Source organism: Rattus norvegicus, chromosome 12 (genome assembly GCF_036323735.1).
Source record: "Rattus norvegicus strain BN/NHsdMcwi chromosome 12, GRCr8, whole genome shotgun sequence".
NCBI lineage: Eukaryota > Metazoa > Chordata > Mammalia > Rodentia > Muridae > Rattus > Rattus norvegicus.
The window spans coordinates 10,859,606-10,886,761 of record NC_086030.1 but is presented as its reverse complement, the minus strand read 5'-3'; the positions used below and the strand labels follow the sequence as shown (position 1 = coordinate 10,886,761).

Below are 27,156 nucleotides of genomic sequence, written 5' to 3'. Positions count from 1 at the left end.
CCTTCCCCTGCCCTGCCCGCGTGCTTTCAAGCAGGGCTCTCTGCAGGAAAGTGTTTGTAGGGTAGTTCTTTGGCGGCGGACTCCCAAGCGGAAGTTGCTTTCCTTGCTGAGACGGCTGTGGGGGAGGAGCCGTCCGAGGGAACGTGGGTTGAACGTTACGGGTAGATGGTGTGGATCTCAAGCTGGAACAGGAGTTCGGACTCATTGTATACAAAGAAGTGTGCTTCGGGCAGGTAAGGGAGCCAGAGTTATTTCCTCGGGAAGTAGAGATTGGGACGGCTGGAGTGCCCGGGGGTGGGTTGTTGGCACGCTGAAAGGATGGGGTAGGAACAAGGGTCTGGTGGGAAAGGTGGAGAATGGAGGTGCAGACTGGGTCTTTAGGGTCCGTTTAGGTTCAAAGAGGTAAACGCTGAACAGAAACCAGAGTTTATGCCCGTCCAACGAAGAGCGTGGAGAGGGACTGGGTAACGGAACACCGCGCTTCTGGAACTTACTTCCTTGGTTGGCTTTTGAAACTCACTTCGCGTGGCCCTATCCGTCTCAAATTCGGGAAGCTGGGTTGGGTACCAAGCAGAAAGAGGCTTAGAAAAGTCTACCCCTTGCCTGGTTTAAGTCTATTGGCCTTGGCCTTGACAGTTCATATGTAGAGCCAAGAGGTAAAGCGCCGACGGGTACCAGGCCCTTCTTCGAAAACCTGTAGTAAGTTTTTGCACATGCAATGAATTAAGTTTAAATCCCTCTCCTGATTGACTGCTAAATGGACCTATTCTTGGCTAATACCTTCCATTAGGATCTCTGGAATGTTAGTGACTTACCGACGTTGGTGAGGGGAAAGGGGGTTAGGTAAGAGGAAAAAAGTGCTGGAGATGAACACTGGAAAAACTTGGTTGTTCTCCTTCTGATATAAGCTCGTGTCATAATCTTTAGCATGTATTGAGCTGTTTGGGTAGACTTTTTTATAATCAAGTTTGAGCAAATAGGTGGTTTGAAGCAGAGATGTCATTGTGACAGTGCCATAATGGAAAGAGAAACAGGTTCGAAACATTTCCAAAGCATCGTCCACCAGTTTAGATAACGCCTACTGTGCAAACATGAGAGCGGTGAGAGTAGACGACACGAACTTTCTAGTCTGTATTTGGAAGCCCAAAGATGCCAAAATTTAGGTACTGTACAGATTACACTTGGAGAAAAGGTAATGAAGATAATTTATTCCTAGACAAATTGAAATTTGAGAATCATCCCGGGGTTTTGTATATAAACCAGTGCTTGGAAGACCTGGAGAGTCTACTTCTGGTATTTTAAACATAAGTATTTGGGGAGAGGGAATTTCTTAACATTTGTTTGGTGTTTCTCCTACTAGCTTACTGGGTTTACTCCCTTCCTATCTCTCCTTTCCTTCCTTCCATAGACAAGGTCTCATTCTATACCACTGCCTGGCTTGGCATTCACTGTGTAAAACAGGCTGGCTTGGAACTCACAGAAATCTGCAATAGGTCTACTCAAAGAGATCCATGCACTGGAATTAAAGGCTTAAAGGCAATGCACTACCATGCTTGAATGTGCCTTGACTTCTTTGTTGACACAGCAGACATGGGATCAGGAAAGCGGCCTTGAAGGATTCTCATTTTTACTCCCATATTGAGAAAGAACCATTCCAGGCAGTTTTCTAGATCCTCAGGTAGATAAAAAGTTTTATCAACACCTTTTTCAGGAGCCTGCAGGTTTCTCTTCTGAGAATGAATGCAGAATGACAGAAGGAACACATCTATTTCCCTCAGAGAGAAGTAGACCAGATGGTAACTAACTTAGGTGTTAGCATCTTGTCAGCCTGGCTTTATTTTCTTCTTAGAACAAATCCAGGTGCATAGCTTAGGGTTTTACCACCGAAGCACATTGACTTTCCTGGGTTCTGTAATTCTCTAGGTTATGAGTAGAACCAGCTAACAGTTGTGGGTTCTTCAGCTTCTGGAAATTGAAATTCACTAATACCTACCTCTCTTTGTCTGCTTCTGTTTCTCTGTCTTTCTGTCTGTCTGTCTCTGTGTGTATGTGTCTGCCCGTCTGCCCCCCCCCCCCCCCCCCCCGTAGACTTTGAGTTCATTTGTAGCTGAGGCTGGTCTTAAATTGTACCTGCTTCCTCTTCCCAATGGGATACAGATTTTTTTCAAGCTGCATGTATATTTTTTGGAATTATTTCTTCTCAAGAAAGGTGTTTCAGGGGCTGGGGATTTAGCTCAGTGGTAGAGCGCTTACCTAGGAAGCGCAAGGCCCTGGGTTCGGTCCCCAGCTCCGAAAAAAAAAAGAACCAAAAAAAAAAAAAAAAAAAAAAAAGAAAGGTGTTTCAGGCTTTTCAGCTCGGACAGAAAAGCATAACTAGTTTTTTGAGGCAGGATTCCTCTGTAGACTAGGCTGGCCTCAAACTCATGGAGATCTGTCTGCCTTTGCTCCTAGTGCCTGGGATTAAAGGCATGGGCCACAATCACCCAGTACATAACCAGTTTCTAAAAGTGAATCTGTGAGCCAGAGGTTCGAGAATTTAGCATCTCCTTAGCTAACTTACCTTTGCCTCACTCTTTTAGGCCTGCTTTTGTTGTATTTTAAGTCCATATTTTTCCCTTGTGTTAAGCTGTATCTCAGGTTTTTTGCTCTCTTGTCTTGGGATTGGGGTCTGCTCTGTGGAAATACATTCAAGGCATATGTGTTAAATTTGTCTTAACAGGAATACTTATCACTTAAAAAGAACATAATATTTTGTGGGTGACTTTTTTTTTTTTTTTTTTTTTTTGGTTCTTTTTTTCGGAGCTGGGGACCGAACCCAGGGCCTTGCGCTTCCTAGGCAAGCGCTCTACCACTGAGCTAAATCCCCAACCCCTGTGGGTGACTTTTTAAATGTAATATTCTACTGGTTTTGAGCCTTTAATCCCAGTGCTTGGGAGGCAAAGGTAAGCCGAGTTCAAGGTCAGACTTGTCTACATATGTAGCAAGTTTCAGGCCAGCCAGGGCTATTTAGTGAGACTCTGTCTTCAAACTAACAAAAAAGTATTTCCAACTGGTGAGCAGTTTTATGGTTGAAAACGGAAGGAAGATTGTGTAAAATGTGAGGTTCTTCTGTTCCTTTATTTCTTTTGGAGAGCAGTGGGTCTGAAGGGGTTAGGTAGTTCTCACTGTAACGCTGACTCCGTGGTCTCATACTGCACATACAAGAGACTGGAAAGCTGGGGGGTCTCCAACTTAGGACTGACCAGTAGCTACCTGTAGGGAAAGTTCTGTGTACTTCTCTGTTGGGAAGCTGCATCCTGGGGACACTCTCCTCATGCATTTACACATAGCTACATACATGGAGGTCTTCTGAAAACTACAGTTTAGAATATGCTTATTCAAGGACATTCAACTCACAAACACACTTAGTATCTCTTGTCTTATAAAATAGCAAACTCTCTTTTTAGAGTAAATAGGATTTTTATTTAATTGTCTGTTGACTTTTTTTTTCCAGGGTTCATTGAAAAATCCTTAGTGATTTTGACATGTTCCAAGTGACATAAATTAGCCAATGACTCGGAATGACGGATGACTCTCTGAAGATTGGAAATGGTTTGCCACTGGTTGGACCAGGGACTGATATAGGGATATCTTCACTCCCCATGCTGGGGTACTTGGGAAAAGTTAGTGAACTTATTTTTGGCCTCAGTGCAAAATTGGTTATTTTCCTCTTATATTTGAAATTAAATGAAATTTAAAATTTCATATTATGAATGAAGTCCTAAAAAAAATTGTCGTCCACGGAAATCTTACAGCAATGGCGAAAGATTATTATAATTTGTTTATCTCTCTGTTATTGATATGTGCAAGTAGGAGTTAATACTTAGATTTTATGGTTTGCTATTCTTTGAAACTCTGGACTATATACATTTTCCTTGGTAGTTGATATTTCCTTTTTCTTGTGAATGAAACTAAGTCAGATTTTAATATTTAAACTGTAAACGTCTTGTTCGGATAATAACTGTTTAAGCTAGTACATGTCTTCTTGTTTGCTGTGCTTAGTCTTGGCAGAATACTTCTAGTGGAAAGTTACACTTTTTTTTTTCTGGTCACCGTTCCATTTAGTTCTTGTAATAAACTTAATAGGAATGTCTCTTTGATTTGCTTCATTTCTCTTTTAGAATTATGCTTCAGCTAAAGTTCCAGCAGACGGGTATTGCCCTACTTGTAGAGCGAAAGGAAAGCTAAACACCTTAAAAACTTACCGCATCAGCTTCCAAGAATCTATCTTTTTGTGTGAGGATCTTCAGGTAAAGTACTACTACTGTTATTTAGTGCTTTCTCTTCATTGTTTAAATTTTAATGATTTTGTATTTTTTCAGAGAATGGACTTATGCATAGACAATGTGAGTTTTTAAATCTCTCTGCCAAATAATTTTCATTAAATACTTTACTATTTTCCAACTCCCAAGTTCTGCTATTTGCTGTTAACCTTGTTAAGCTTTTAGCACACAGTAAGATACTCTTTCCTCATCATCCAGGACAGGGTCTTGCTGTGTAGCCCTGGCTGTCCTAGAACTCACTGTATGGACCAGGCTGGCCTCAACTTACAAAAGTCTTCCTGCCTCTGTCTCCTGAGTGCTGGGATTAAAGTATACCTTATACCTGGACATATAGTAGTTATTAATCTTCATTTTTACCTGGAGAGTTTGATTATTTTGGTAATTGATTATATCAAAAACAGTGTATATAACTCGTATGTAATTCAAAGCTTTTAAGGCAGCCAGGCATAGTGTGCATGCACAGAATTCCATCCTTTGAAAGGCCGAGTGGAATTGCCGCAAATTTGAAACTAGCCTGGGCTATGTAATGGATCTTATCTCAAAAAAAGAAGCTCGTCACTTAGAATGAATCGTAGTTTGTATCCATCGACACAACTCTGTGTGGAATGAATTCTGTTTCATAATTTGTATCTTTAGTGCCCACAGTCTGCTGAGTGAAAGCAGCAGTAAGATCTCTCACAAACGTTCAGTTTACATTGTGTAAATTGAAGACGCTCTTCTTCATCAGACTTTTAGCACTAACAATAATCCTGTTTGTTTTTGTTTTACAATAAGAAGTTTGTGGTGTTAAAAAAAACACACAAATTGGGTATTTAAAAAATAACCACTTACGTGTCCGTTCCCTACCCCTCACCCCATCCCCCCAAAAAAAATTCAAGACAACACTCTCCAGATCCATTTTTTTGTTTCTTTCCCCTCCTCACACACAACTTTGCACATGCTTCTTGCCAACATAAAGCTGCCAGCCCTAAAATGTTGTCAAATAAACACAACAGTGAGGGCTGGAGAGGTAGCTCAATGATTAATTCTCTTGCTGAGGACCCAGATTCTGTTCCAGGCTCTCACGTGGCGGCTCACAGCAGTCCCCAATCTCAGTTCCTGGGTGCGTGTACATATGAGCAGGCAAAACACTGGGACATTAAATAAGATCCAAAAGTAGAAACAGTTGACCAGTGTGCATCCCGTAAGACATTTACAGAGTATAACACTAAGCTCCAGTCATTTGGCCACTAACCCACAGGAGTTGGACAAGGCCATCATTTTACATGCTTGTATCAGGGTCCCAGGTCCCTGTCTGATCATAAGAGGCATTAAGCAGTGTCTTTAGAGGACACTGAACTCCATGAGGCTACTCCAGTGCTATGGGCCACACCACCTTTTCCAGGGGGAGGCTCCTAAGTGTAGAATGGCTTTGCTTTGATGTTGGTTTTGGTTTGAGGTATTTGGGACTGAGCTTCCCATGCATGAACAGTTTTATAGTTTATGCCTGTTTAATTCTCAAAATAGTTATTATGCAAAATAGATAATCCCTTTTTAAAACTAACAAAACAGGGTCATAGGTTCGAGAAACAGAGATCTGTAAAGTGATCATGGGCTTCTAATTTCAGATAATGCTATTCCAGATGAGGGGATGAGGGTTAGGGCCAATTTATTACGGTACAGCTAGCAGTGCAGAGCGCATCTGTGTGCTAAAAAATGAAAGTGCTCGCATGGAGTTCAGTGCATGCCACATGGCTATAGCTGTGAGTGAGGTAAGTCTCCTGAGAACATGCTAGCTGCCTGGTAGAATGGCTCGGTTTAGTGTTGTGGTTCTTTGGGTTCTAGGCAAGCCTTCTGCTGTGTGTACAAGTGTCTCAGGACAGCTGAGCACCCTCCATTAGTGCTCACTGCTGCTCCAGAGCTCAGTACACACAGTGGGGATCTTAGTTCTTCCTGAAGCTGATTTGACTCCATTTTGACAAATTACTGAGAGGTGTGGCTCTTTATTTACCTGGAGGTCACCAGTCTACCATACTGATGTTGAAGCCATGTTTTAAATGAGACATTTAGTATGCAAGTCCTTGGTCTTTTTTCAGATGCAGGATATAGGGACTGGAGCAATGGCTCAGGTTAAGAGTGAGTACTGTTCTTGCGGAGGTCGTGAGTTCAATCCTAGCACCCAGTAGGTAGTTCCCGTTCGCCTGTCTGTGACCTTTGCCTCCTACGTATCTGACATCCTCTTTTGGCCTCTGGGTATCTGCATATACCACATTCACTCAGAGATACATACATATAAGTAAGGATAATAAAAATAGATTTTAGGGCATGTAGGATACATAGAGAGGACCTGGTAAAATCTATTTAAAAAGACTTTCCCACTTTTTTTTGCTACGTGTTACATCTCTCTCCCAAACTTTCTTCACATAAGGAAGTTTTTATTTGCTTGTTTGTTTGTTGCTTTGTTTATTTTTGTTTTGTTTTTCAAGACAGGGTTTTTCTGTGTAGCCTTGGCTGTCCTGGAACTGGCTCTGTAGATCAGGCTGGCCTCGAACTCAGAGACTTGCCTGCCTATGCCTCCTGAGTGCTGGGGTTAAAGATGTAAACTACCACTGCCCAGCAATATGCTTTTTTTTTTCTACTAAAGCAAAGCTAGTGTTTCCCTTTAGTTTGGTCTACTCTTCACTTAAAGCTTTTTCCCCACTTTTTTTGAGGTAGGGCTTTTTCTGTGTGGCTATGGCTGTCCTGGAACTCACTGTCTTAGAGGCCCATACAACTCAACTTCCCAAGTGCTGGCATTAAAGGCCTGTGCCTCTATGCCAGACTTAGGTGATTTGGAGTTATAACTTAACTAGGGGAGCTATTCTTTGGAGAGGGACACTCTCATTAGTTACCTCTGCTTCTCTCAAATTCAGGTTTATAGAGATACTCTTATGTCAAATTAATGCTAACATTTTTCCTGACACAGGAGTCTAAGGTAAAACTTGAACTGATTTGAATTATCAAGGTTGTTGTTGGCTTTTTGTTTTATTTATTTTTTGTAACAATTTTATTTTTTCTTTCTAGTGCATTTATCCTTTGGGCTCTGAGTCACTTACTAACTTAATTTCTCCTGATTCGGAAGATTGTCACACTCCAAATAAGCCTCAGAAAAGAAAGAGATTGGAAGACAACTGTAAGAATTCATCTCTTCCAGTACATTCTAAAAAGACTAGAGGTCACCTTGTCACTGACAGTGACCAGATTGTGAACGGTGAGTGTAATGGAGAAGTGTGTGGTGACTTCTCAGCCAGCTTCCCAGGTGACAGTGCTCACCAGGATCCCGCCAGGACAGCTGCTTCTGTGGGGCAGAATGGGACTTTGGAAGCCAATGATAACGTGGTCATGGCTACTACAGAAGATCCTGCTGCAGTTGGTGTCACACCGGAGCTGGAAATGCCGTCTGAGAGCAGATGTTTATCACTTTGCCAGCCTCTCTGTGTCCAGTGGAGAAACACTCAGGCGCTGTGCTGGTTAGACTGTATCCTCTCGGCCCTGGTGCACCTGGAGGTGTTGAGGGACGCCGTGCTGGAGGTGTGCTCCAGAGAGGAGTGTGTGTTTGGGAAGCTGTTCGAAACCTACCACCAAGCAGATAAGCTTCTGTACACCCATCACCTGCATGGCGTCACAGGTCTGTGCTGCTTACTCTTCTCAAGCTTGCTCTCACAGCATATGAAGAAAAGCCACGGGTAGTCATTGCTCTGTGTGGGGACCTAGGCAGGGAACCTAGAGATAGTGCCAGTTACAGCTAATGACTGTCCCTAGAGCTGCCAGTGAAGAACACAGGGGCAGTGGTACTTCCTAGGTCACCGGGCGACAATAGTCCTCACCCTGTGATGGTCCTCCCCCTGTGATGGTCCTCCCCCTGTGATGGTCCTCCCCCTGTGTGATGGTCCTCACCCTGTGTGATGGTCCTCACCCTGTGTGATGGTCCTCCCCCTGTGATGGTCCTCACCCTGTGATGGTCCTCACCCTGTGATGGTCCTCACCCTGTGATGGTCCTCCCCCTGTGATGGTCCTCACCCTGTGATGGTCCTCCCCCTGTGTGATGGTCCTCCCCCTGTGTGATGGTCCTCCCCCTGTGTGATGGTCCTCCCCCTGTGATGGTCCTCACCCTGTGATGGTCCTCACCCTGTGTGATGGTCCTCCCCCTGTGTGATGGTCCTCCCCCTGTGTGATGGTCCTCCCCCTGTGATGGTCCTCCCCCTGTGTGATGGTCCTCCCCCTGTGTGATGGTCCTCCCCCTGTGTGATGGTCCTCCCCCTGTGTGATGGTCCTCCCCCTGTGATGGTCCTCCCCCTGTGATGGTCCTCCCGCTGTGATGGTCCTCACCTATAGCTAGTCTAGAATCCACCGAAGTTAGAACTGAAGTCTGTAAAAGCGAAACTGCTAGAGTGAAGTTGTTGCGATATTTACTCAGTTGAGACACACAGCTTTATATTTATGATAAGCCTTTAAAGCATTGGAGCTGGGTGGGTATCAACCCTCTGTGCTACTGGAATCAATAACCCTGAGTTAGAACTCGCCATGTTCCATCTGGGCCTCTCTTTTTTTTTTTTTTTTTTTGGTTCTTTTTTTTCGGAGCTGGGGACTGAACCCAGGGCCTTGCGCTTCCTAGGTAAGCGCTCTACCACTGAGCTAAATCCCCAGCCCCATCTGGGCCTCTCTTAACTCCAATTGGCTGGCCCTCGTGGCCATGTTTTCATGACTCACTAACTCATGATGTCTTCTCCATCCCCCTTCTTTTTTCTCTCCCTTATGGTCCTCCCTAGACCCAAGCCTATGAACTGAAAGCCCCACCTACCTCTCCTGCTCAGCTATAGGCTGTTGGCATCAACCACTGGTTATCCAACCAGTAGTTTGAAATTAAGGCGCAAGGTGGCAGCATCCCTTGTGTATGTGAAGAGCCTCTGTCCGGAGCCACCGGGGTCAGTATTTAGCATACAGCGTACAGCAGCAGACCAAAGCTCCACAGAAGTAGTAAGAGTCACCTGCCATGACTAGGGAATGCAGATAACTTGGGCAGCCTTGGGTTCTGGTATCTGTGTATCTGTATATGTACACTCACATATATTTACATAAGTGGTCTGCTTGGTTTGCTTTGATTTTTGAGACAGTGTCTTTCCATGTTGCTCAAGCCAGCCTAGAAGTTGCATTCCTCTTGCCTTGGCCTCTGGCGAGCTGCAGTTATAGGGGTGTGCCCTTGCATCTATTTTAATTCTTCCAAACAGGATACCCAGGATCTTAACTTCCAACCCACGAAGAATTAAACATTCTCAGGCCAGTGAGATGGCCTAGTGGGTAAAAGTGCTTGCCCCCGAGCTTGATGATCGGGTGTCAGTTCCCCAGAACTCGTACAGTAGAAGCAGAACATCTCCTCTGATGAAAGCATGGAATCTGCCTCCAGCCCCCGCATCCCGCATCCGCACCGCAGCACATGTGAATGATGAGTAGTAGAAACACATCAGCACCCTTTTCTCTCCATGTCTATGGAAGCTTACCTCTAGGCCGTCCTGCAGATACCAGGGGGCTCTGAGAGGAGCAGCATAATGCTTGGAGAGTACCAGTGCACGTTGTACTTTATATGTTAATGAACTGACGGTTGATCTACTTAGGCCCCTGTCAAAATCACACCAACTTCCTCTACTGTGAGGCTGAGATCAGTTCCAGGACTTTGCATATGCTAAGCCAGAGCTCTACCCTAAGCCCAGGAATTTGAAGTCATCTCTGGAATACTTATTCCTAATGCAATGTAAATGAGGCCAATGCTGATGGTAGAATGTCGGCTGTGCTGATAGAGAGGCTGCGGGTAGTACAGGTGCTGGTTCTCTCTCTCGTCTGTGCAGTCTGTGGTTGGCGGGGAGCAGGGCGCTGGAACCTGCTGGTATGGAGGTCAGTTGTGTTTACTCACCTGGAAGTGGGCAGTGTCAGTACTGTCCCAGCAGTGTAGAAGATACCGTCCCAATCCATGTAGTCTCGGGGATGTTTCCACACCAAAAGTCTTGCTGTGCATAAAATTGACTTGCCTTGCGTCTCTCAGAATTGGAAGAGATTGATCTGTTGTCCGTGTACATGGTTTTATTTTCATTTCCTTCTTGTGAACTACCTGTTTGTCCTCTTGAGTACCACGCTCTCATTTGGGTGCATTCTCTTACATCCTCCTTGCTCTTCTATGTCTGATACACTCTGCTGGTTCTTCTCTGTTTGCAGTTTGTATCTTTAAGAATATTTTATTACATTTATTTATTGAATGTGTTAGTTATTTAGAGTGTGCGTGAGGTAGGGGCAGTCAAAGGTTAACTTGCAGGCTTCTGTTCTCTCCACTATGTGGGACCTAGGGTCAAACTTAGGTCATAAGTTTGGTTGGAAGTGCCTTTACACTCTGACCTATTGTGCTGACCCCTTTTTATTTAAAGGATGTCTTGATTTACAAGAAAGTATTTATCTTTCCTTTAGAAGCTAGTAATGTCTGTGGCTTTTTAAGAATACTTTTCCTGGGGTTGGGGATTTGGCTCAGTGGTAGAGCGCTTGAAGGCCCTGGGTTTGGTCCCCAGCTCTGAAAAAAAGAAAAAGAAAAAAAAAAAAAGGATACTTTTCCTTCTCGTCATGTAGAAAGCCCTTCACTGACTGTTCTTTGAGAAGTCATACTTTACTTTCTAGCATTGAAACCCTTTTTATACATTTTTAAAATGCCGTGTATGGAGGTCATTTGTGCATGCGCGCGTGCGTGCGCGCGCGCGTGCGCGCGTGCGTGCGTGCGTGCGTGCGTGCGTGCGTGCGTGCGTGCGTGCGTGCGTGTATAGACTGGAGAGCAACTTAGTAGTTGGTCTCCACTTTCCTCTTGTGATTCTAGGAACTGACCTCAGGCCTCAGCCTGCTTGTTGGGCCCTGATACTGAAACTGATAATTGTGTGTGGCATGAGGTCACACCCAGGCTCTCTTTGTTTTCAGACACTTTTCATTGCCACTTTGGTCAGCATTTGTGTCCATGCTCCTTTTCAGTTCTGTGTGGTCACTTGGTCTTCCTGCACCTAAGGTTAGGCTGTGGTTCGTGAAGTCTTGCATCTGTCAAGCCATGGCTCCTCCCCTTTTCTGACATTTCTCCAAAGTCTGTGCTGTGCCATTTACCTGATTTTGTTATGCACTTAGTTTGGTTTGGTTTTGTTTTGATTTTGCATTGTTGCAAGCTTTCTTTGCTGAGCATCGTAGGTCTTTCTCTCTTTCTTCCTTTCTTTCTTTCTTTCTTCCTTTCTTTCTTTCTTTCTTTAAAGATTTATTTATTTCATGTATATGAGTACACTGCTGTCCTTGACACACCAGACGAGGGCATCAGATCCCATTACAGATGGTTGTGAGCCACCATGTGATTGCTGGGAATTGAACCTTTGGAAGAGCAGCCAGTGCTCTTAACCATTGAGCCATCTCTCCAGCCCGGGGGTTTCTTTCTTAATGTACTAAATGGTGTAATGGGGGACTGGGAGGCCATTTGTGTGGCCGCCCTACATTGCTTCCCTGTTGTGTTTGCCATTATGGGTTCATATCATGACCATCACCACGAGCTTTTGAATGCCTTACAGATTAGTATCCTAGGAGGGGACTGAATGTACATGTTAAGGTTTTGGCTGAGTGGCTTTTTTCAAAAGAATTATTAAGACAGCTGCTTAGGGCTGGAGGGCTGCACGGTGGTGTGGAGCACTGGTCAATCCTTCAGGGTCAGTCTCCAACACTCACATGGCGGCTCTCCACTGTCATTCCACGCCATCACCTCTGGTCTCCAGTTACCCACACATGTGATGGACGTGTGTGCAATGAAGAACACATGTACAGATAAATCTTTAAGAATTAAAAAAAGATGCTGCTCTTTATTACATGAAGGAGTATATCTCAGATTCCTTAACCGCCTTTGGGTATGAATATTTATGACGGCTTAGGTTGTTCCCGTGAGTTTGAGGCGGAGGTCTTTTCGTGCCTCAGTCTTCTTCATAAGAACCGTGAGCAGACAGGGTGACGGCTCATTGATCTGAGAAGAGCGAAGTTTGATGTTGGAATTCTAATCGCTTAGTTTATATTAGTACCTACAGACTACTGGGAGCCTTTCTAATCGTGTTAACTGTGTGCGGGCTTCGTTATTCTGTGTGGTGTGTCTCCCTTCCTTCCTTCCTTCCCTCCTTCCTTCCTTCTTCCCTTCCTTCCTCCCTTCCTTCCCTCCTTCCTTCCTTCCTCCCTTCCTTCCTTCCTTCCCTCCTTCCTTCCTTCCTTCCTTCCCTCCCTCCTTCCTTCCTTCCTTCCTTCCTTCCTCCCTCTTTTCCCCCATACTTTCCAAGGGCAAATGGTACTCTGTCATATGACATGTCGCAGGAGAGGCAGAGTGAGAAATGTATTTTGCTTTTTGTCTCTGCAAACTGTACTGATAAATTTTCATTCTTAGTACTATCTCAGTATTTTTCTGGAAAGATGTATTAATGAGAAATGATTTTTTTTTTAGGTGAAGATTGTAAAAAAATGACGACAGAAATATTTACAGAGATAGATACCTCTTTGAATAAAATTAGAGATGAAATTTTTGCTAAACTTCAGCCTAAGCTTAGATGCACACTAGGTGAGTAGCTGTGCAGTTGACTGCTTTAGTGATGGGGGGGGGGTGGCGGGACTCTGGGTAACGGTTTTCTTAGGAATCTACCACTGGTTAAGTGACTGTTAGCCATAGTCTGTGTGTGTGTGTGTGTGTGCTGGTGTCTACTCAAATTCTCAAGGCCAAGTAAACATTTTGAACTTTGAAACCAAATAAATGTCCTGCATAACCCAAGACTAAATTGCTGTGCAGTTTTGACCAGGGGTATGTTAGGATATCGTGTGCACGTTACCAGATTTGTTAGAGCCCAAGCCTAGTCCTGGGGTTCCTGAGAGGCTGGGCTTAGCCACTGTGCTCAGTAAGCCATTCAGACAGGAAATAGTGAGAGCCAAGAAGAGATGTCTGTTCAGTGTGGGCCACGTTCAGAAGAGGAATAAGTAAGGTGACCCTAAGGCCAAGTCCACCTTTAGGGTCCTGTCACGAGTTTTACATTTTATTAGAAGGCAGGACCACCTCCCTCTGATCCATCCTTGTTTGGGCTTGAGTTTCACCCGAGGGTAGGCTAACAAGTGTTCATATGGTGAGAAATCTCTTCCTGGGACACCAGAGGGTCAGCCTTTCCCTTCCCTAGCACAAGATTCCTGAGGGATTCCAATGCCCTGGAAACCATGGTGTCAGTGTTCTGATAGCAGGAAGGGAGGGTGCATGCACCTCTTTAGGACGACTTCATTCTACCATCCAGGGTCTCTTTGTCCCTCAGGAAGGAGCACAGGGGTGGCTTTGCTATGTCCACTGAATTGATATCTGGCTCATGGGACCAGAGTGAGGCATGAACCAAAGTCTCTGTCCAGGTCTCCCAGGCTCACAGTGTCAGGAGCAGGGAAACTGTGCCATGCTTTGGTTTTGTTTATTGAGATGAGGTCCTGTTGATTGCCCAGGCTTTTCTTTAACTCAAGGATCTTTTGCCTGGGCCCCTGAAGTAGCTGGACTTAAAGTGTGCTACACGTAAACCTAGAGGACAGAGGTTAATATTTTTCCACATTTTTTTTTTTTTGGTTCTTTTTTTCGGAGCTGGGGACCGAACCCAGGGCCTTGCGCTTCCTAGGTAAGCGCTCTACCACTGAGCTAAATCCCCAGCCCCAATTTTTCCACATTTTAAAATAGCTATTAGAATCCAAGTGTAGGGACACATGCCTTTAATCCCAGCACTTGGGAGGCAGATGCAGGTGGATCTCAAATTTGAGGTCAGCCTGATCCACAGAGTGAGTTCAGGACAGTCATGGCAATACAGTAAGACCTTGCCTCAAAATAAAATGTGTGTGTGTGTGTGTGTGTGTGTGTGTGTGTGTGTGTGTGTATCCTGAAGATGTTATGCCATTACTGAATTATATATTGTTCGCCTTCTTAGTTACTCTTTTGTTACATTAGAGTTGGAATTTACAGTCTGGTGACTTAATCACAAGTGTTTATTCAATGTCCACAACTCATTTCTGGAGACTGATTTCTATCTTTCCTTGTAAGAGATGTTTTTCTGACTTCCAATAAAAATAGCAGTGGCTGGGTGTGGTGGTGCACATCTTTAATCCTAGAATTTGGGAAGCAGAGGCAGGGGGATCTCTGTGATTCCAGGCCAACCTAGTCTCCATAGTGAGTTCCAGGACAACTAGGGCTACTTAGTGAGACCCTGTCTATCCACCTCCCCATAAAAAAATATACATATGGGAGTAATCACAAACAACTACTAAAACGGCCTTTGTAATTGCAGGTGTTTGCAGCTTGGGTGAGGAAACCTGCTATCTATTTTCTGGTCCTGCCATTACAATAGGTGCTGGCCATGTTCTGGGCAACTGTAGTTCCAGGATAGGGACGAATAGCACCTGAGAGTGTGGTCTGGGGAGGAAGTGGGACACACACTGTCTCCTGGGCCTTGTAAGCTCCCCTGAGGGTGAGAAGGAAAGGAACCAGCTGGAGTGGACTATCAGGATGTGCCTGCCTATTAAACCACCTTCTTGAAAGGTCCCATTCATGGTTCCATCTACCATCTCTAGTTTTAAAGTGGCAGCAGTTCGAGGATTGGACTAATAGTTGAGATGAATGGGGAGGTTCAGAATTGATCCTTTATTCTTTTTTTTTTTTTTTTTAAAGATTTATTTTATTTATATGAGTACACTGTAGCTGTCTTCAGACACACCAGAAGAGGGCATCAGATCCCATTACAGATGGTTGTGAGCCACCACGTGGTTGCTGGGAATTGAACTCAGGACCTCTGGAAGAGCAGTCAGCGCTCCTAACCACTGAGCCATCTCTCCAGCCCTTTTTTTTTTTTTTTTTTTTTTTTTTTTTTTTTTTTTTTTGGTTCTTTTTTTTCGGAGCTGGGGACCGAACCCAGGGCCTTGCGCTTCCTAGGTAAGGGCTCTACCACTGAGCTAAATCCCCAGCCCCCCTTTATTCTTGTATATCAAACCTGTTCCACTGTAGAGTTGGTGGGTCCAACGAGAAGTGGTGTTTTAATGCTTATGACCTATCCTGACGTGATTCTCTAATATTTTTACTAACTTTTCATTTGTATTTGTAGCAAAGCATTTCCATGTTTTATGTTGTAATTTAACAGTGTTACAGTTCTGAGGACTTTGTCCTGAAGAGGAGGACGGGATGGGTCTCACATGCGGCATTCTTGCCTTATTTTCAGAACATGTCAGAAATAGGAGATGAGCATGGGAACTGAGTATGTGGTGCGTTTGCAGATGCAGTGACCTTCCTCCAGGTCCACCCTGACTGACTGACTGACTCTGCCGGGCTGTGTTCACACATAGGAAACGTGGAAGGAGACTGCAGACCATATGGATTTCCTTTTGTTCTTGTGGGTTCTGACTGCTAATCTTTCCTTCTCTCTTTTTTTCTTTTGCAGGTGACATGGAAAGTCCTGTGTTTGCACTTCCTGTACTGTTAAAGCTTGAACCCCATGTTGAAAACCTCTTTACATATTCTTTTTCTTGGAATTTTGAATGTTCCCATTGTGGGCACCAGTACCAAAACAGGTCAGTTTTGTTTGTTAGTGGATTCGTGGTGCTCTCCTGGTTTTCAGCAGTGTACTTCAAAGAACAGATTTTGCACACAGTGTTCCGTGTCCCAGCACCCCACCCTTGCTTACCCCACCCCCTTGGACACAGGTTGTAGCGTAGCCCAGGTTGGTGAAGACTAGGTTTTCTGCCTCAGGATCCAGAATGGTTGAGGTAGAAGCATCAGGTATCACTGTTTCTTGGACCCCAACACACATGTTTTTCTAAGGGACGGTCTAGTTGATTAGCTGGGGCTGATCTTCTTGCCTCAGCCTTCTGAGTTCTGAGTTCACAGCTACGTCCACGTCTTAAACTTTCTCACCAGTGAGGTTCAAGGAACAGTTTGCAACACTAGAGGCCAAACTCAACTTGTTGCTTTAAGTCAGCTTAAAAAAATGCATGGTTTGAAGAGTGGAGAGCAGCACCTTCACTCTCTGGAAGGTTCTCAGTGGGGCGTCCTTGTGAAGTCCTTGGCGGTGTTTGCTCGCCCTGTTAGAGATGAGGCTTTGGTTGTTTGCTGAAGGCCTCCATTGTGGAGCTGCTCTTAGTGTGAGGTGCATTCAGCAGTGCTACCTCTGCTTCCTGCTTCAGGGAGCATGGCTGCCTGCCTGGCATGCCTCTGCTGAGGCTGCCCAGGGAAGCTGCTGGCTGCAGTAAAGGATGGCCTGCCTTGCTGGTCACTGCTGTGGAGGCTGAGGCGACAAAGCTGCTCCACACTGCTGGGCATCAGTGGGGTTCACACCAGGCCTTAAAATCCTTGTACACACCAGTACGGATTCCCCCAGCCCCCAGATTCCCACTGACTTGTACAAGGGTCAGGTTTTCTGTTTATAGAAACGAGTCAGGAGAATGGGGACCGCTAGCATTGTTTCTTGCCTCTGTGGCTCCCTTGCTCCCTGTGCTAAACTTCCTAATCACTACGTGTGTTTTTAATAATATAAACAGGGCTGCTGGCTAGAATCAGCTTAATTACAGCTTTTCTAGAATTCACAGGCTACTGGTTTGACAGCTTTTCATTGAGTGTACTGTGCGTGCCAGGAGCCACCTAGCCCTGGAGTGACTTCTGTTGTCGCAGTGCAGTTCAGATGACTTAGAAGCTGCTTAGGAAAGTAGTTGTGAGCTCCCTGGCGAGGCCAGTGACTCAGCACTCTGTCTGTGTGTAAGCAGGTAAGTGGGCTCCAGCCCCGTTCGCTCAGAAAGAGCTCCAGGGGGAGCTGGCAGCCACTTTGGTTTGCAGCTTGTCTTTATTTCTTTAAACTTTCTTCACTCTTTCATTCTAAAAATAAAAGCAACTGCAGCATCACAGCTAAGATGCGATGGCCTCTAATCATTGTGCACTGGGGTCCCAACTACTGGCTTCTCTCTCCTCTAGCAGAAGCTGTTCAACTGCTCCTTTTTTTATTAGGCTCCGTAGTTACTTTTTGGAGAGGATAAAAAAGCCTGGCCTCCGGAGGCTGCTGGTCCTGGTTCAGACCCGGTTCGTCTGCTACTTGTCTGTACAAAGGCCAGAGCACTTGACACCTGACAGTCGGTTGGCAGGGGAGTGTAATAGGATATTTGCTTTAATTACAATATATATATATATATTTTTTTTTTTTTGGTTCTTTTTTTCGGAGCTGGGGATCGAACCCAGGGCCTTGCGCTTCCTAGGCAAGCGCTCTACCACTGAGCTAAATCCCCAACCCCTAATTACAATATTTTTATTAGAGTTGATGCAACTAAGATTCAGTGTATTTGGCCGAAGGTTGAAGATTGTCTTTAACTGTTGCCCTCCGGTATTCAGACTAAGGTGAATTCTTTACTTGTGAACCGCCTGAGGAAAACCAGAAGTGTTTTTTAAGTGATTTTTTTTTTCCTTAGCCCATGAAAAGTTTAAGTTTGTATCTATTTGAAAATAGCACCCTCTTTGCTGTCAGTGATGGTTTGCTACTTTGCACAACGCTGAGCTTTAAGTGGGACAGCCTTAGAGTTGCAGTGGCTCACTCAGGCCTCTGATGGCCCCTCACTGGGAGGCTGGGTACACTGGCTGCTGCAGCTGGGGACTGACACTGCACTGCTACGTAGAGACAGGAGTGACCCAGAGGTCCAGTGTGCACAGTAGGGCCTCAGACAGCATTCTCTGGAGCATTAATAGTGGGAAGCTCTATTGTTCACCCTTTTGTGCTTCTCAGTCCTGTTGAATCTCCCAGTCTCTCCAGCTTGGCTGGGGAGGGCATCGCTGTACTGATCTGTGACTGGGAGACAGGCAGGAATGCACAGTTGAATGTGTTAACTCAAGTGACTTTAGTTGATGGATTCAAATTGTGCTTGTTTTTAGGTGTGTGAAGAGTCTGGTCACCTTTACAAATGTTGTTCCTGAGTGGCATCCACTCAATGCTGCCCATTTCGGTCCGTGTAACAGTTGCAACAGTAAATCACAAATCAGAAAAATGGTGTTGGAAAGGTGAGTTTAAATTTACTTACACATTTTTAGGAGCCTGTGAAGATGCAGTGTACAGTTTCTCATGTGTTGGAAAGGGAAATAGTGAGCACAACTTACCTGTCAGATGTTTGAGGTGTACTTAGGGCCGCCAGTTACTTTCCAATCAGTGTGCATTTGTGTTTTACTTGCGTGTATATCTGTATGCGGTGTTGGAAGCCTGGAACTGGAGTTACAGACAGGTTGAGCTGCCATGTGGGTGCTGGGAACCGAACCCAGGACCTTAGCAAGAACAGTAAATGCCCTTACCCACTAAGCCGGCTCTCCAGCCCCGCCTGTAAGTCTTAATGTCTGTCTTCTCCCGGATATCAGCTTGCTGATACCTCATTGTTTCCAGGCTTCCTGCTGCTGGCCTCGGGTAGGCTCAGAGTTGCCATCCTTCCCTCTGTCTCCCGTGGCAAGTGCTGGTCTAGTCCAGCTCTCTGTCTGTCTGTCTGTCCGTATGCTCTAGGACTGGGCCCACTGAGTATGTACCTAGCCCCTCTGGTCAGGTGCTTTTATGTCCTTCCACTGTGAGGCTAGACGAGAGCTCGGTGTTGATCTCCCCTTGGCGTGTCCCTCTCCGGTCAGATAGTGTGCACAGTAATAGAAGGTTTTGCTTGTCCATTTGCTTTGTTTGTTCGCTGAATGGTTTAAATGCTTCAGGTCTGTGGGTCCACCTCACGCTGGCCTCTCTAAACTGAAAACTTTGCTGCTGATATCCATCCATCCTTCCCCCCAGTTTCCTTTCTGTAGCCCTTCTCTGGGCCTGCCACCTAGGCCTGTTCTCCAGACACAATCTCATCTCCGTTTCGGCCTCAGCCCCGCACTCCTCAGCATCTGTTGCATGTAAACACTGAGCTCTCCACACAGTATACCCGCTGTGTGGCACTCGGGTCACTGTTTCCTCCAATCTGCCATGCTAGGTAAAGCTCTCCCACCCGTCTGTCTTCTGTACTCTACTGCCTCCAGGTTTGTTCCTGTCCTCGTCCTTGTCAGCTCTTAGCTTGTTTTGTCCCTCACTACTCCGTGACTGCGCAAGTGAGTGAGGCGCTGCCTTACCCGCAAGTCCAGGGGGCTTGGCCTGGGCCCAGGGTTTGAGATCTGAGTGTCAGGGCTTCTCTTCCTCAGTACTGACAGGAAAAGGCAGCGCATGGCTGGCTGTTGTCCTGCACCCAGCTGTTCGATTGCCCGAGCATCTTGGTGTTGATAACAGAGCCGAGGACTCTGCCTTCTCTCAGGTTGGCGGTTGAAGATCTGCTGGAGTTTGTTGTGTTGTTTGATCTGCTAAGTGACAGCATTGTGACATAAACTTTTCAGTTATATAAAGTTGTTGCTTTTGCTTACATAAAAGATTCATGTTCTGATCAGCAAGTATTTTCATTAGATACAGCTGGTTTTGTTTTGTTTTGTTAATTTAAAATGTGTTTTAAATTTCAGTAGACTTGATAATAAGCCAATTTTACAATTTGGACATTTCCTATTTTCATCAAAAGTAAATCAAATTTATGTAAAATTACACTTCAAATTTAAATGATAAGGTATTTGTATAAGTTTTTACTCTGAATTATTACAATTTGACTTGCTGGTATTTAGTAGAACTTAGAAACAAATTTAGTATAGATTTTAGGGATAATTGTAAGAGAAAATTTATCAACTAGATGTGGTGGAGCATGCCTTTATCCCATACCGAGGAAGCAGAGGTGAGCAGAACTTGTGAATTAAGACTAGTTTGGTCGGGGTTGGGGATTTAGCTCAGCAGTAGAGCGCTTGCCTAGGGAGCTCAAGGCCCTGGGTTCCGTCCCCAGCTCCGAGGGAAAAAAAAAAAAAAGAAAAGACTAGTTTGGTCTACATAGTGAGTTCCAGACCAGCCAGTGTGGGTGGGTGGGTGGGTGGGTGGATGGATGGATGGATGGATGGATGGATGGATGGATGGATGGAGACAGATCTGTCATGAAACCCTAAACAAATAAATTCATCAGGAGGCTGTGAGTAATTCAACCATATATCGTTTTAAGATCTCACGTGTTCTGAGTTCCCCCAGGGCCGTGTCTCAGAGTATCACGTGCATAATGTGTACCCATTGGGAAAGTGTAGTGCTAAGTCTTTCCTCTTGCATCCACTGCCACCCTGTCTTTAAGGGAGTTAAGGAATTCTGCTCTGAGGTGATGTGGGCACTGACTGCCTAGTCAGCTTTGAGTTATTGAAGCAAGCCTACAGTGCTTGCCCCGATCTCAGGACGTCACGGTCCCGGCTGGCATTGAGGAGGTTGTTGATTTAACTTGAGTCTCAGCGGCTTTACTGCTCTGTGTGCATGTTCTGCTTTCCTGATTGTTTCCGTTGTGTTTCAAGATAGTCTCAGTTTATAGTCCAGGCTAGTCCTTGGCCTCAAACTCTGAGGGCTGAGATGATGGGTGAGCACCATTGTGTTAGGTACTGTCAGTCAGTGCCGCTGCTGCTGGTGGTGGTTGTTGGCTCTGTTTTGTTTCTGGTGGTTTGGTTTGGTTTGAGACGGGGTATGGGATCTCTGTGTAGTCCTGGCTGGCAAAACAGGGTTTTGTTTTGTAGCTTAGGCTGGCCTCAGTCTCAAGATCCACCCATCTTGGTCTCCAGAATTCTAGGACTAGAAGCCTCTTGTGGCCCAGGATTCTATTTCTCAATTGAAGTCTTTATGGCTTGGTAGAAAATGCTTTAAGGCTCCTTGAATTATCTCCAGAGAATTATCTCTTGAATTATCTCCAGCTGTACCCTTTGTGGGACAGTTGGGCTTCTTTAATGTACCTCATGATACTGTCAAATCATTTGACTTGCAGCTGACTTGATTGAGGCTTTTTAGTTCTTATTGGAAAGATTGGAAATGACACATGAAGACTATGACTTATAAATGTTTACAGACCTTCTTTTTTCATGAAATTAATTATTACTGTAGTAAAGTGTGAGGTCTGACAGGTGCTTTTACATGTATTGCATGACTTACTCTTGCTCGTGTGTATTTCCTAAACTTTTCATGTGCACTCACGTGAAGATAGGAAACAGATTTCCAGAATGGACTTGGTATGTAGATGGCACATGTGTGAGGCCCAGAGAGCTAAGTATTCAAATCGTATTAGTAAGGGAAAGGCCACAGCCTAAGGCCTGCCTGTGCTGTGAGAATCTATGCTTTACTGTGGGCCACTGAAAACAGATATGCCACATCCTAACAGTTGGAAGTGTGTATACTTTACTGGCACGCTTTATAAACAGTGACATCTTGGAATTGGTGAGTTAAGTCAGATTTTAAAAACCAGGACAAAGAATGTGGTGATATAAACAGTTTACAGAACTTTTGGGACTTAATTACTGTTAACAAGAAATTGACAGGGTGTAATTTGCAGATTGCTTCCTGTTAGCCTGAATAATCTTACCGTCTGAACAATTTTGATAAGCTCTGTAAGTTTTGACATCTGTTTAAATATTAGGAGAAAGGATAACCACCATTTCTTAAACCCCAAGAGCTTAGTTATTTAAGACCTATCTGTAGGTTTGTTTCTAGTTTGACATGTTACTGAATAGTGAAATGTATTTTTGAAATTGTCAGCATCTCAGTTTATAATAAATCCTCTAGTGTATTTCATTTATTAAGTTTTTCTTCAGTGCAAGTTTGAATTTAATGGGTCCTCCGATTTCTCGAGATGAGTTCAGTGTCTGAATGTCTGTAGGCATAAGGTTCGCTCTCACTCTTCCCACTTAACAGAAGCCATTGATGTGGACACCTGACACCAGGGGAGAGCCTCAAGGAGCGGGGCTTCTCCCTCCAGGGCTCTGAAGTACAGTTCTGTGGCAGGGCAGGTTTTGTTTAAGGGTCTTTGTCGGTCTTATTGCACAGTGGCTCCCAGCAGCTGGTCGCCCCTTTCAAAGGCTTTCGTGTCACATGCTCCTTAGAGCCACTTTTCCCTTTCTAATTAAGGCACACAGCTGGAGGTGTGAGCCGTGGCTTGAAATTGATTTGACTTCTGCCTCCTTTCCATAGAGCGTCGCCCATAATCATGCTGCACTTCGTGGAAGGTTTGCCCAGGAAGGACCTGCAACACTATGCCTTCCACTTTGAAGGCAGTCTTTACCAAGTCACCTCCGTCATACAGTACCGGGCAAAGAACCATTTTATAACGTGGACTGTAGATGCTGATGGTAAGTGTGTGCCTAAATGTTTTCTTTATGAGAAAGAGAGCCTGTGCATTTTGCTTTGGTTTAAAGACAGGTACACACACACACACACACACACCCCTGCCCTTCTTCTGTATTCTTACTTTTGCCTTTAATTCTTCTGCCCCCTTCTCTTCCTTTTAAAAATGTGCTGTCTCAGGTATCCTTCCTGACGCTGTACTGTGTGTCTGTAGGGTTTATGTATTTACTCCTTTGTTGTATTTCTTAGTATCGTTTGTTTTTGTAGACAGTTTCTCACTATGCTTCCCGGCCTGTTTTTTTTTTTTTTTTTTTTTCTAACTTACCCGTCAACAGAGCTCTTGAACCCATGGCGTCTGGTTCATCCACTGAATTTGTTTGTGTTGGCTATTTTCCTTCCTTATTACATATCTTCTGTGCCAGACTGGAGGATTCGTTAATTCAGCAAACCTATAATAGTTCACTATTACCCAGCATAGCTCATAACTCACAGAGCTATGCAATCTGTGTGCATTGATAAATGTGTGAAGGAGCCAACATCCTCCAGCATCGTAGCACCATACAGAGGAGCTTTGCTACCCTAAAAAATACACACACACACACACACACACACACACACACACACACACACACGCACGCACGCACGCACAGCAGCCTTTTCAATGCAAATGCCTTTTGCTTAGGAATGTGAACTTAGTATTCTTCCACATCTTTTCAAAGCTTAGCCCTGTGCTTTCCCTGTGACACTCCGATGTCACTCTACGTCTATGTGTGTTCACCACCAGAGGAGAAGATGTCTTGGGAGCTGGGAAATGGCAAATTGTTTGCCATGCTGTAGGGGTACCTAATTTCTTCCCAAAGCCTACATACAAAAAGTTGGGCATGGTGCGCAGTTGTAATCCCAGAGATCCCTGCAGCTTGCTGGCCACCCAGCCTCTCATAATTGGCAAATGAGAGATCTTTCTTCAAAATAAAGGTGGACGGTGGCTAAGGAATGCAGCCTAAGATTGCCTTCTGGTGTGTACTCTCCTGAACACACACACAAAACAAAGAGAAACCGTCTTGATTGTGTCCCTGTTTGGGTGGATAGGAGGACAATGCTCTGATTTACATAGAACCTTTGTGCCCCAGTTGTTATAAATACCAAGGAGCTTGCTTGCTAGATCAAATGGTAGGATTTTAGCTTTGTGACACAGTATTGTGCTGTCATCGAAAGGGGGAAGATCTGCCGTCTTATGTTCACACGGGGCTGGAGGAGACTTGCTGTTGTCCCCGTTATTGCTGACATTTGTTGGTAGTAGAGACTTGGGCTCTCCCACTAACTGTGTGTCTTTTTGTACCTGCATGCATGTGTGCCTGCACTACATTGATTATTCAGAACTAGTTTTCTTTGTGATATTTTTGCCTGTATACAGTGTGCTTTGACTACCCATGATCCCAGCACTTACCCCTCTTTCCATCTCTTGCTGGTCATGGTCCACTTCACTAGTAGTATTTTAATCTTGTTTTAATTTTTTGTCTTTAAGGGATTAAAAATAAAATCTGTTGGGCCTCAGACCTCTATTTGTCCTGAGTCACTAAACTGACTTTGATGTCCTAACATCAAAGTGATCTGAAGCCCAGCTGCAGAAAGGACTTCTCCTTTCCTAACCTCCCTAGTTCTCAGAATTCTCTCTAATGGAGTCTGTAAGTTTGAAGGGAAAGAGTTTGCTGTGGGTGCAGTTTTGCAGGTGTCTGTAAGAATACTGTAATCCTGTGAGAGTGCTGTGGGTGTGATATCCACTGCTTGCTGCACCCCTGATGTCTAAAATGGGGGCAGAAAATGTTTGTGCAGTGGGCATGAGAATACTGGGCACCATGCTTTCCCAGTCCACCGCATCTGACTCTGTAGATAGAGCTGTCTGTCTGCTCTGCCACAGGTCCCGGGGTAGTTACTAAGAAGCTATTGTTTATCTCAGCTTCTCATGTGGCATAAATAAAGTGTGAGTAAATATAAGGCTCCACCTTCTTCTAATCCCCGTGACTTTTCAGCATCAGGCCATTTTTTTTCCCAGCATGGTTTTTGTTTAATTTTTTTATTGTAACAAAATGGACATAGTATAATTTCTCCGTTTCAACATTTTTTTTTTCCTTTTTCTTTTTTTTTGGAGCTGGGGACCGAACCCAGGGCCTTGAGCTTCCTAGGCAAGCGCTCTACCACTGAGCTAAATCCCCAACCCCGAGCCTGCACCTTTTATAATCAGAAGGAAAGTCTTAGCCTGCGACTGAGGACAGCCTTGCCAGGGCTTCCTTTGTGGTGCTGAGTGACACAGCAGCTGGGAAGGAAGAATGGTGTCAAGAAGGTCTAACCTGTAGCTGTGTTTCTTGTTTCCCAGGGAGTTGGCTGGAGTGTGATGACCTGAAGGGTCCGTGTGCTAAAAGGCATGAGGCCTGTGAAGTGCCAGCATCAGAGACACATATCGTTATTTGGGAAAGAAAATCCCAGGTGCCAGTTGAAGGAGCTGCCTGCCTTCCACACATGAAGCTGCACGTGCAGTCCGTGTCAGGTGAGGAGCAGCCGAGTTCTCTGGCTGGGACCGCCACCTCAGAACCCTCAGTCGCCCATCCTACACCTATGGCAGTTGCTCCTCAGATTCTTCCAGCAACCCAAGCTGTAGCTCATGGAGATAGTGTCCTTTCAGGAACAGGAGGCTTGCTGGACAGCGTTTCACCCTCTGCACTTGAAGAGACTATCCAGGAAACTGCCTCTGTTTCTCAGATTGACTCCAAAGATTGCCTCTTAGAAGACAAACCTGTGGTAGGAAGTGCAGGACCTGTGAGAACACTGACTTTTCAGCCGCAGGACTCCCTGGGGTCTTCCTTGGTGTTGAACCTGTGTGAAGGAATGCTAGTTGCCCCTTGTGTGGATTCCAGGTTCCCATCCCAAGCTGTGAGCACAGGTCTGCAGGCAGTACCGTCTCAGGCAGGGGACACAGTGGTTCCTAAACCTGTGACTGATGCCCCTGTTCCTGTTCTTGTTCAGGAATTGAAGTCCATGGCAACTGAGGACTCTCAGACACAGTTGCTGCCACTGAAAACTGACAGGTTAAACCCTGGACAACCACCAGGTAAAACTCAGGCATCTAATTTGAGAAAAAGAGAAAATGCAGCGTCTTCTAAACCGGTAGCAGCCAGGTCAGCACAGAATCAGCCTCGGAAGGATGAGCAGAAGAAGGCCTTCGTGGGAAGTTGGGTGAAAGGGCTGCTGAGCAGGGGCGGTGCGTTTATGCCACCCTGTGTTTCAGCTCAGAGTAGAGCAGTAACTGACCTGCAGCCCTCCGTGAAAGGAGCCAATAATTTTGATGGCTTTAAAACGAAAAGTATAAACCGCAGGTCTAAAAGGATGTCCAGGAAAGCTAAGCATGTGGAGGAGGCATCTCCAGGTAGCAGCCCTCCACTGTCGGGTAGCACGGCTGCTCTGCCGCAGGCCGCTGGGAATGCCTCCTCAGCCCAGTTGAAGGAGCAGGAAGGCTCACGTTCAGCTCCCCTCAGCCACAGACCTCCCAGTGATGAAAGCGCCATGTCTCCAGCAGGCCGTGCAGAGGCAGCTGAAGATCAGGTTCATAAGCTTCGGCTCAGACTTCTTAAAAAGCTAAAGGCAAAAAAGAAGAAACTAGCGGCCCTCATGTCTTCCCCACGCCGTGAACCGTCTGTAAGCGACCATTCAGAGCCTGCGTCCCACTGTGGGTCTCCGAATGACTGTGACGCAGTAGAAGATCTGCTCAGAGAGCTACAGTACCAGATTGACCTTGCAGACAACAAGTCTGGGTGCACCTCTGCTCCCGACGGCACCTCATGCAACAGCCAGAGTCATGAGGAGATTTTAGCAGAGCTGTTGTCGCCTACAGCCCTGTCAGAGCCCTCAGAAAGTGGAGAGCCTGAGTTGAGGTACTTGGAAATGGGGGACAACAGCACCCCAACACCAGCACCTAGCGAATTCAGTGCTGTTTCCCAGAACACATGTCTGAACCAGGAGCATAATTACTGCAGCCCTGAGAAAAGCCAGTGTGAGGTTGATCTGCATTCAGTCATCGACAGTGCCTGTGTAAGAGCCTTGAACTTGGGGAGTCCCATGAAGACTGACATTTTTGATGATTTTTTTCCTACTTCAGCATTGAATTCGTTAACAAATGACACATTGGACATACCTCATTTCGATGACTCTCTGTTTGAGAATTGCTGAGTGCATGCTAGTGTCGTCGTTTAGTCCTGACCGCTGCTGCTAGGAGGCTGAGCTGTGGGTAGTGCTGGCTGAAGTGCACAGCCTTGTGCTCCAGCCATGGGGAAACTGTGAACTACTGGGGTCTTCCTCTGGTTCTGCCTGTGAGACATGAGATCTCTGCAAATTAAAGTCCTCAGACAAGTTTCTGTCGGTTTCATCTTGTGATTGTGGAAGAATGGTGGGTTCTGACGTTGGTGTATGGGGCCTGGGGAGATGGGTCAAGTGTAAGGATGCCCAGCAAACATGGCCACTGAGTTCCATTCCCAGAACCGTGTAAGATGTGGCAGTGCACACCGGGAGTGCCAGCA

The 27,156-nt window shown here is 45.4% G+C and overlaps 1 protein-coding gene across 4 annotated transcripts; it reads left to right on the top strand.

The window, feature by feature from the left end:
- Nucleotides 1-26,998, top strand: Uspl1 (ubiquitin specific peptidase like 1). 4 transcript variants are annotated; one of them, NM_001105906.2, is made up of 10 exons: nt 109-233; nt 3,494-3,662; nt 4,161-4,289; nt 7,365-7,968; nt 12,823-12,936; nt 15,818-15,947; nt 18,286-18,411; nt 22,436-22,593; nt 24,963-25,133; nt 25,610-26,998. In NM_001105906.2, the coding sequence occupies exons 2-10, from the start codon at nt 3,561-3,563 to the stop codon at nt 25,630-25,632; spliced, it is 1,557 nt and encodes a 518-aa protein (NP_001099376.1). In that variant the 5' UTR covers nt 109-233; nt 3,494-3,560; the 3' UTR covers nt 25,633-26,998. The 4 variants fall into 4 exon arrangements, with proteins under 4 accessions (XP_063127186.1, XP_006248872.1, NP_001099376.1 ...); XM_063271116.1 differs by having other exon boundaries at nt 1-1,293; nt 24,963-26,994; NM_001198555.1 differs by having other exon boundaries at nt 24,963-26,998.
- The last annotated feature ends 158 nt before the right edge of the window (nt 26,999-27,156 follow it).

Excerpts from the sequence above, each read along its gene's own strand:
- Uspl1 (NM_001198555.1), top strand. The coding sequence starts at position 3,561 with ATGACGGATGACTCTCTGAAGATTGGAAATGGTTTGCCACTGGTTGGA. Across the intron at positions 4,290-7,364 it reads TTTTGTGTGAGGATCTTCAG|TGCATTTATCCTTTGGGCTC; the intron begins GTAAAGTACTAC and ends TTTTCTTTCTAG. Across the intron at positions 7,969-12,822 it reads TCACCTGCATGGCGTCACAG|GTGAAGATTGTAAAAAAATG; the intron begins GTCTGTGCTGCT and ends TTTTTTTTTTAG.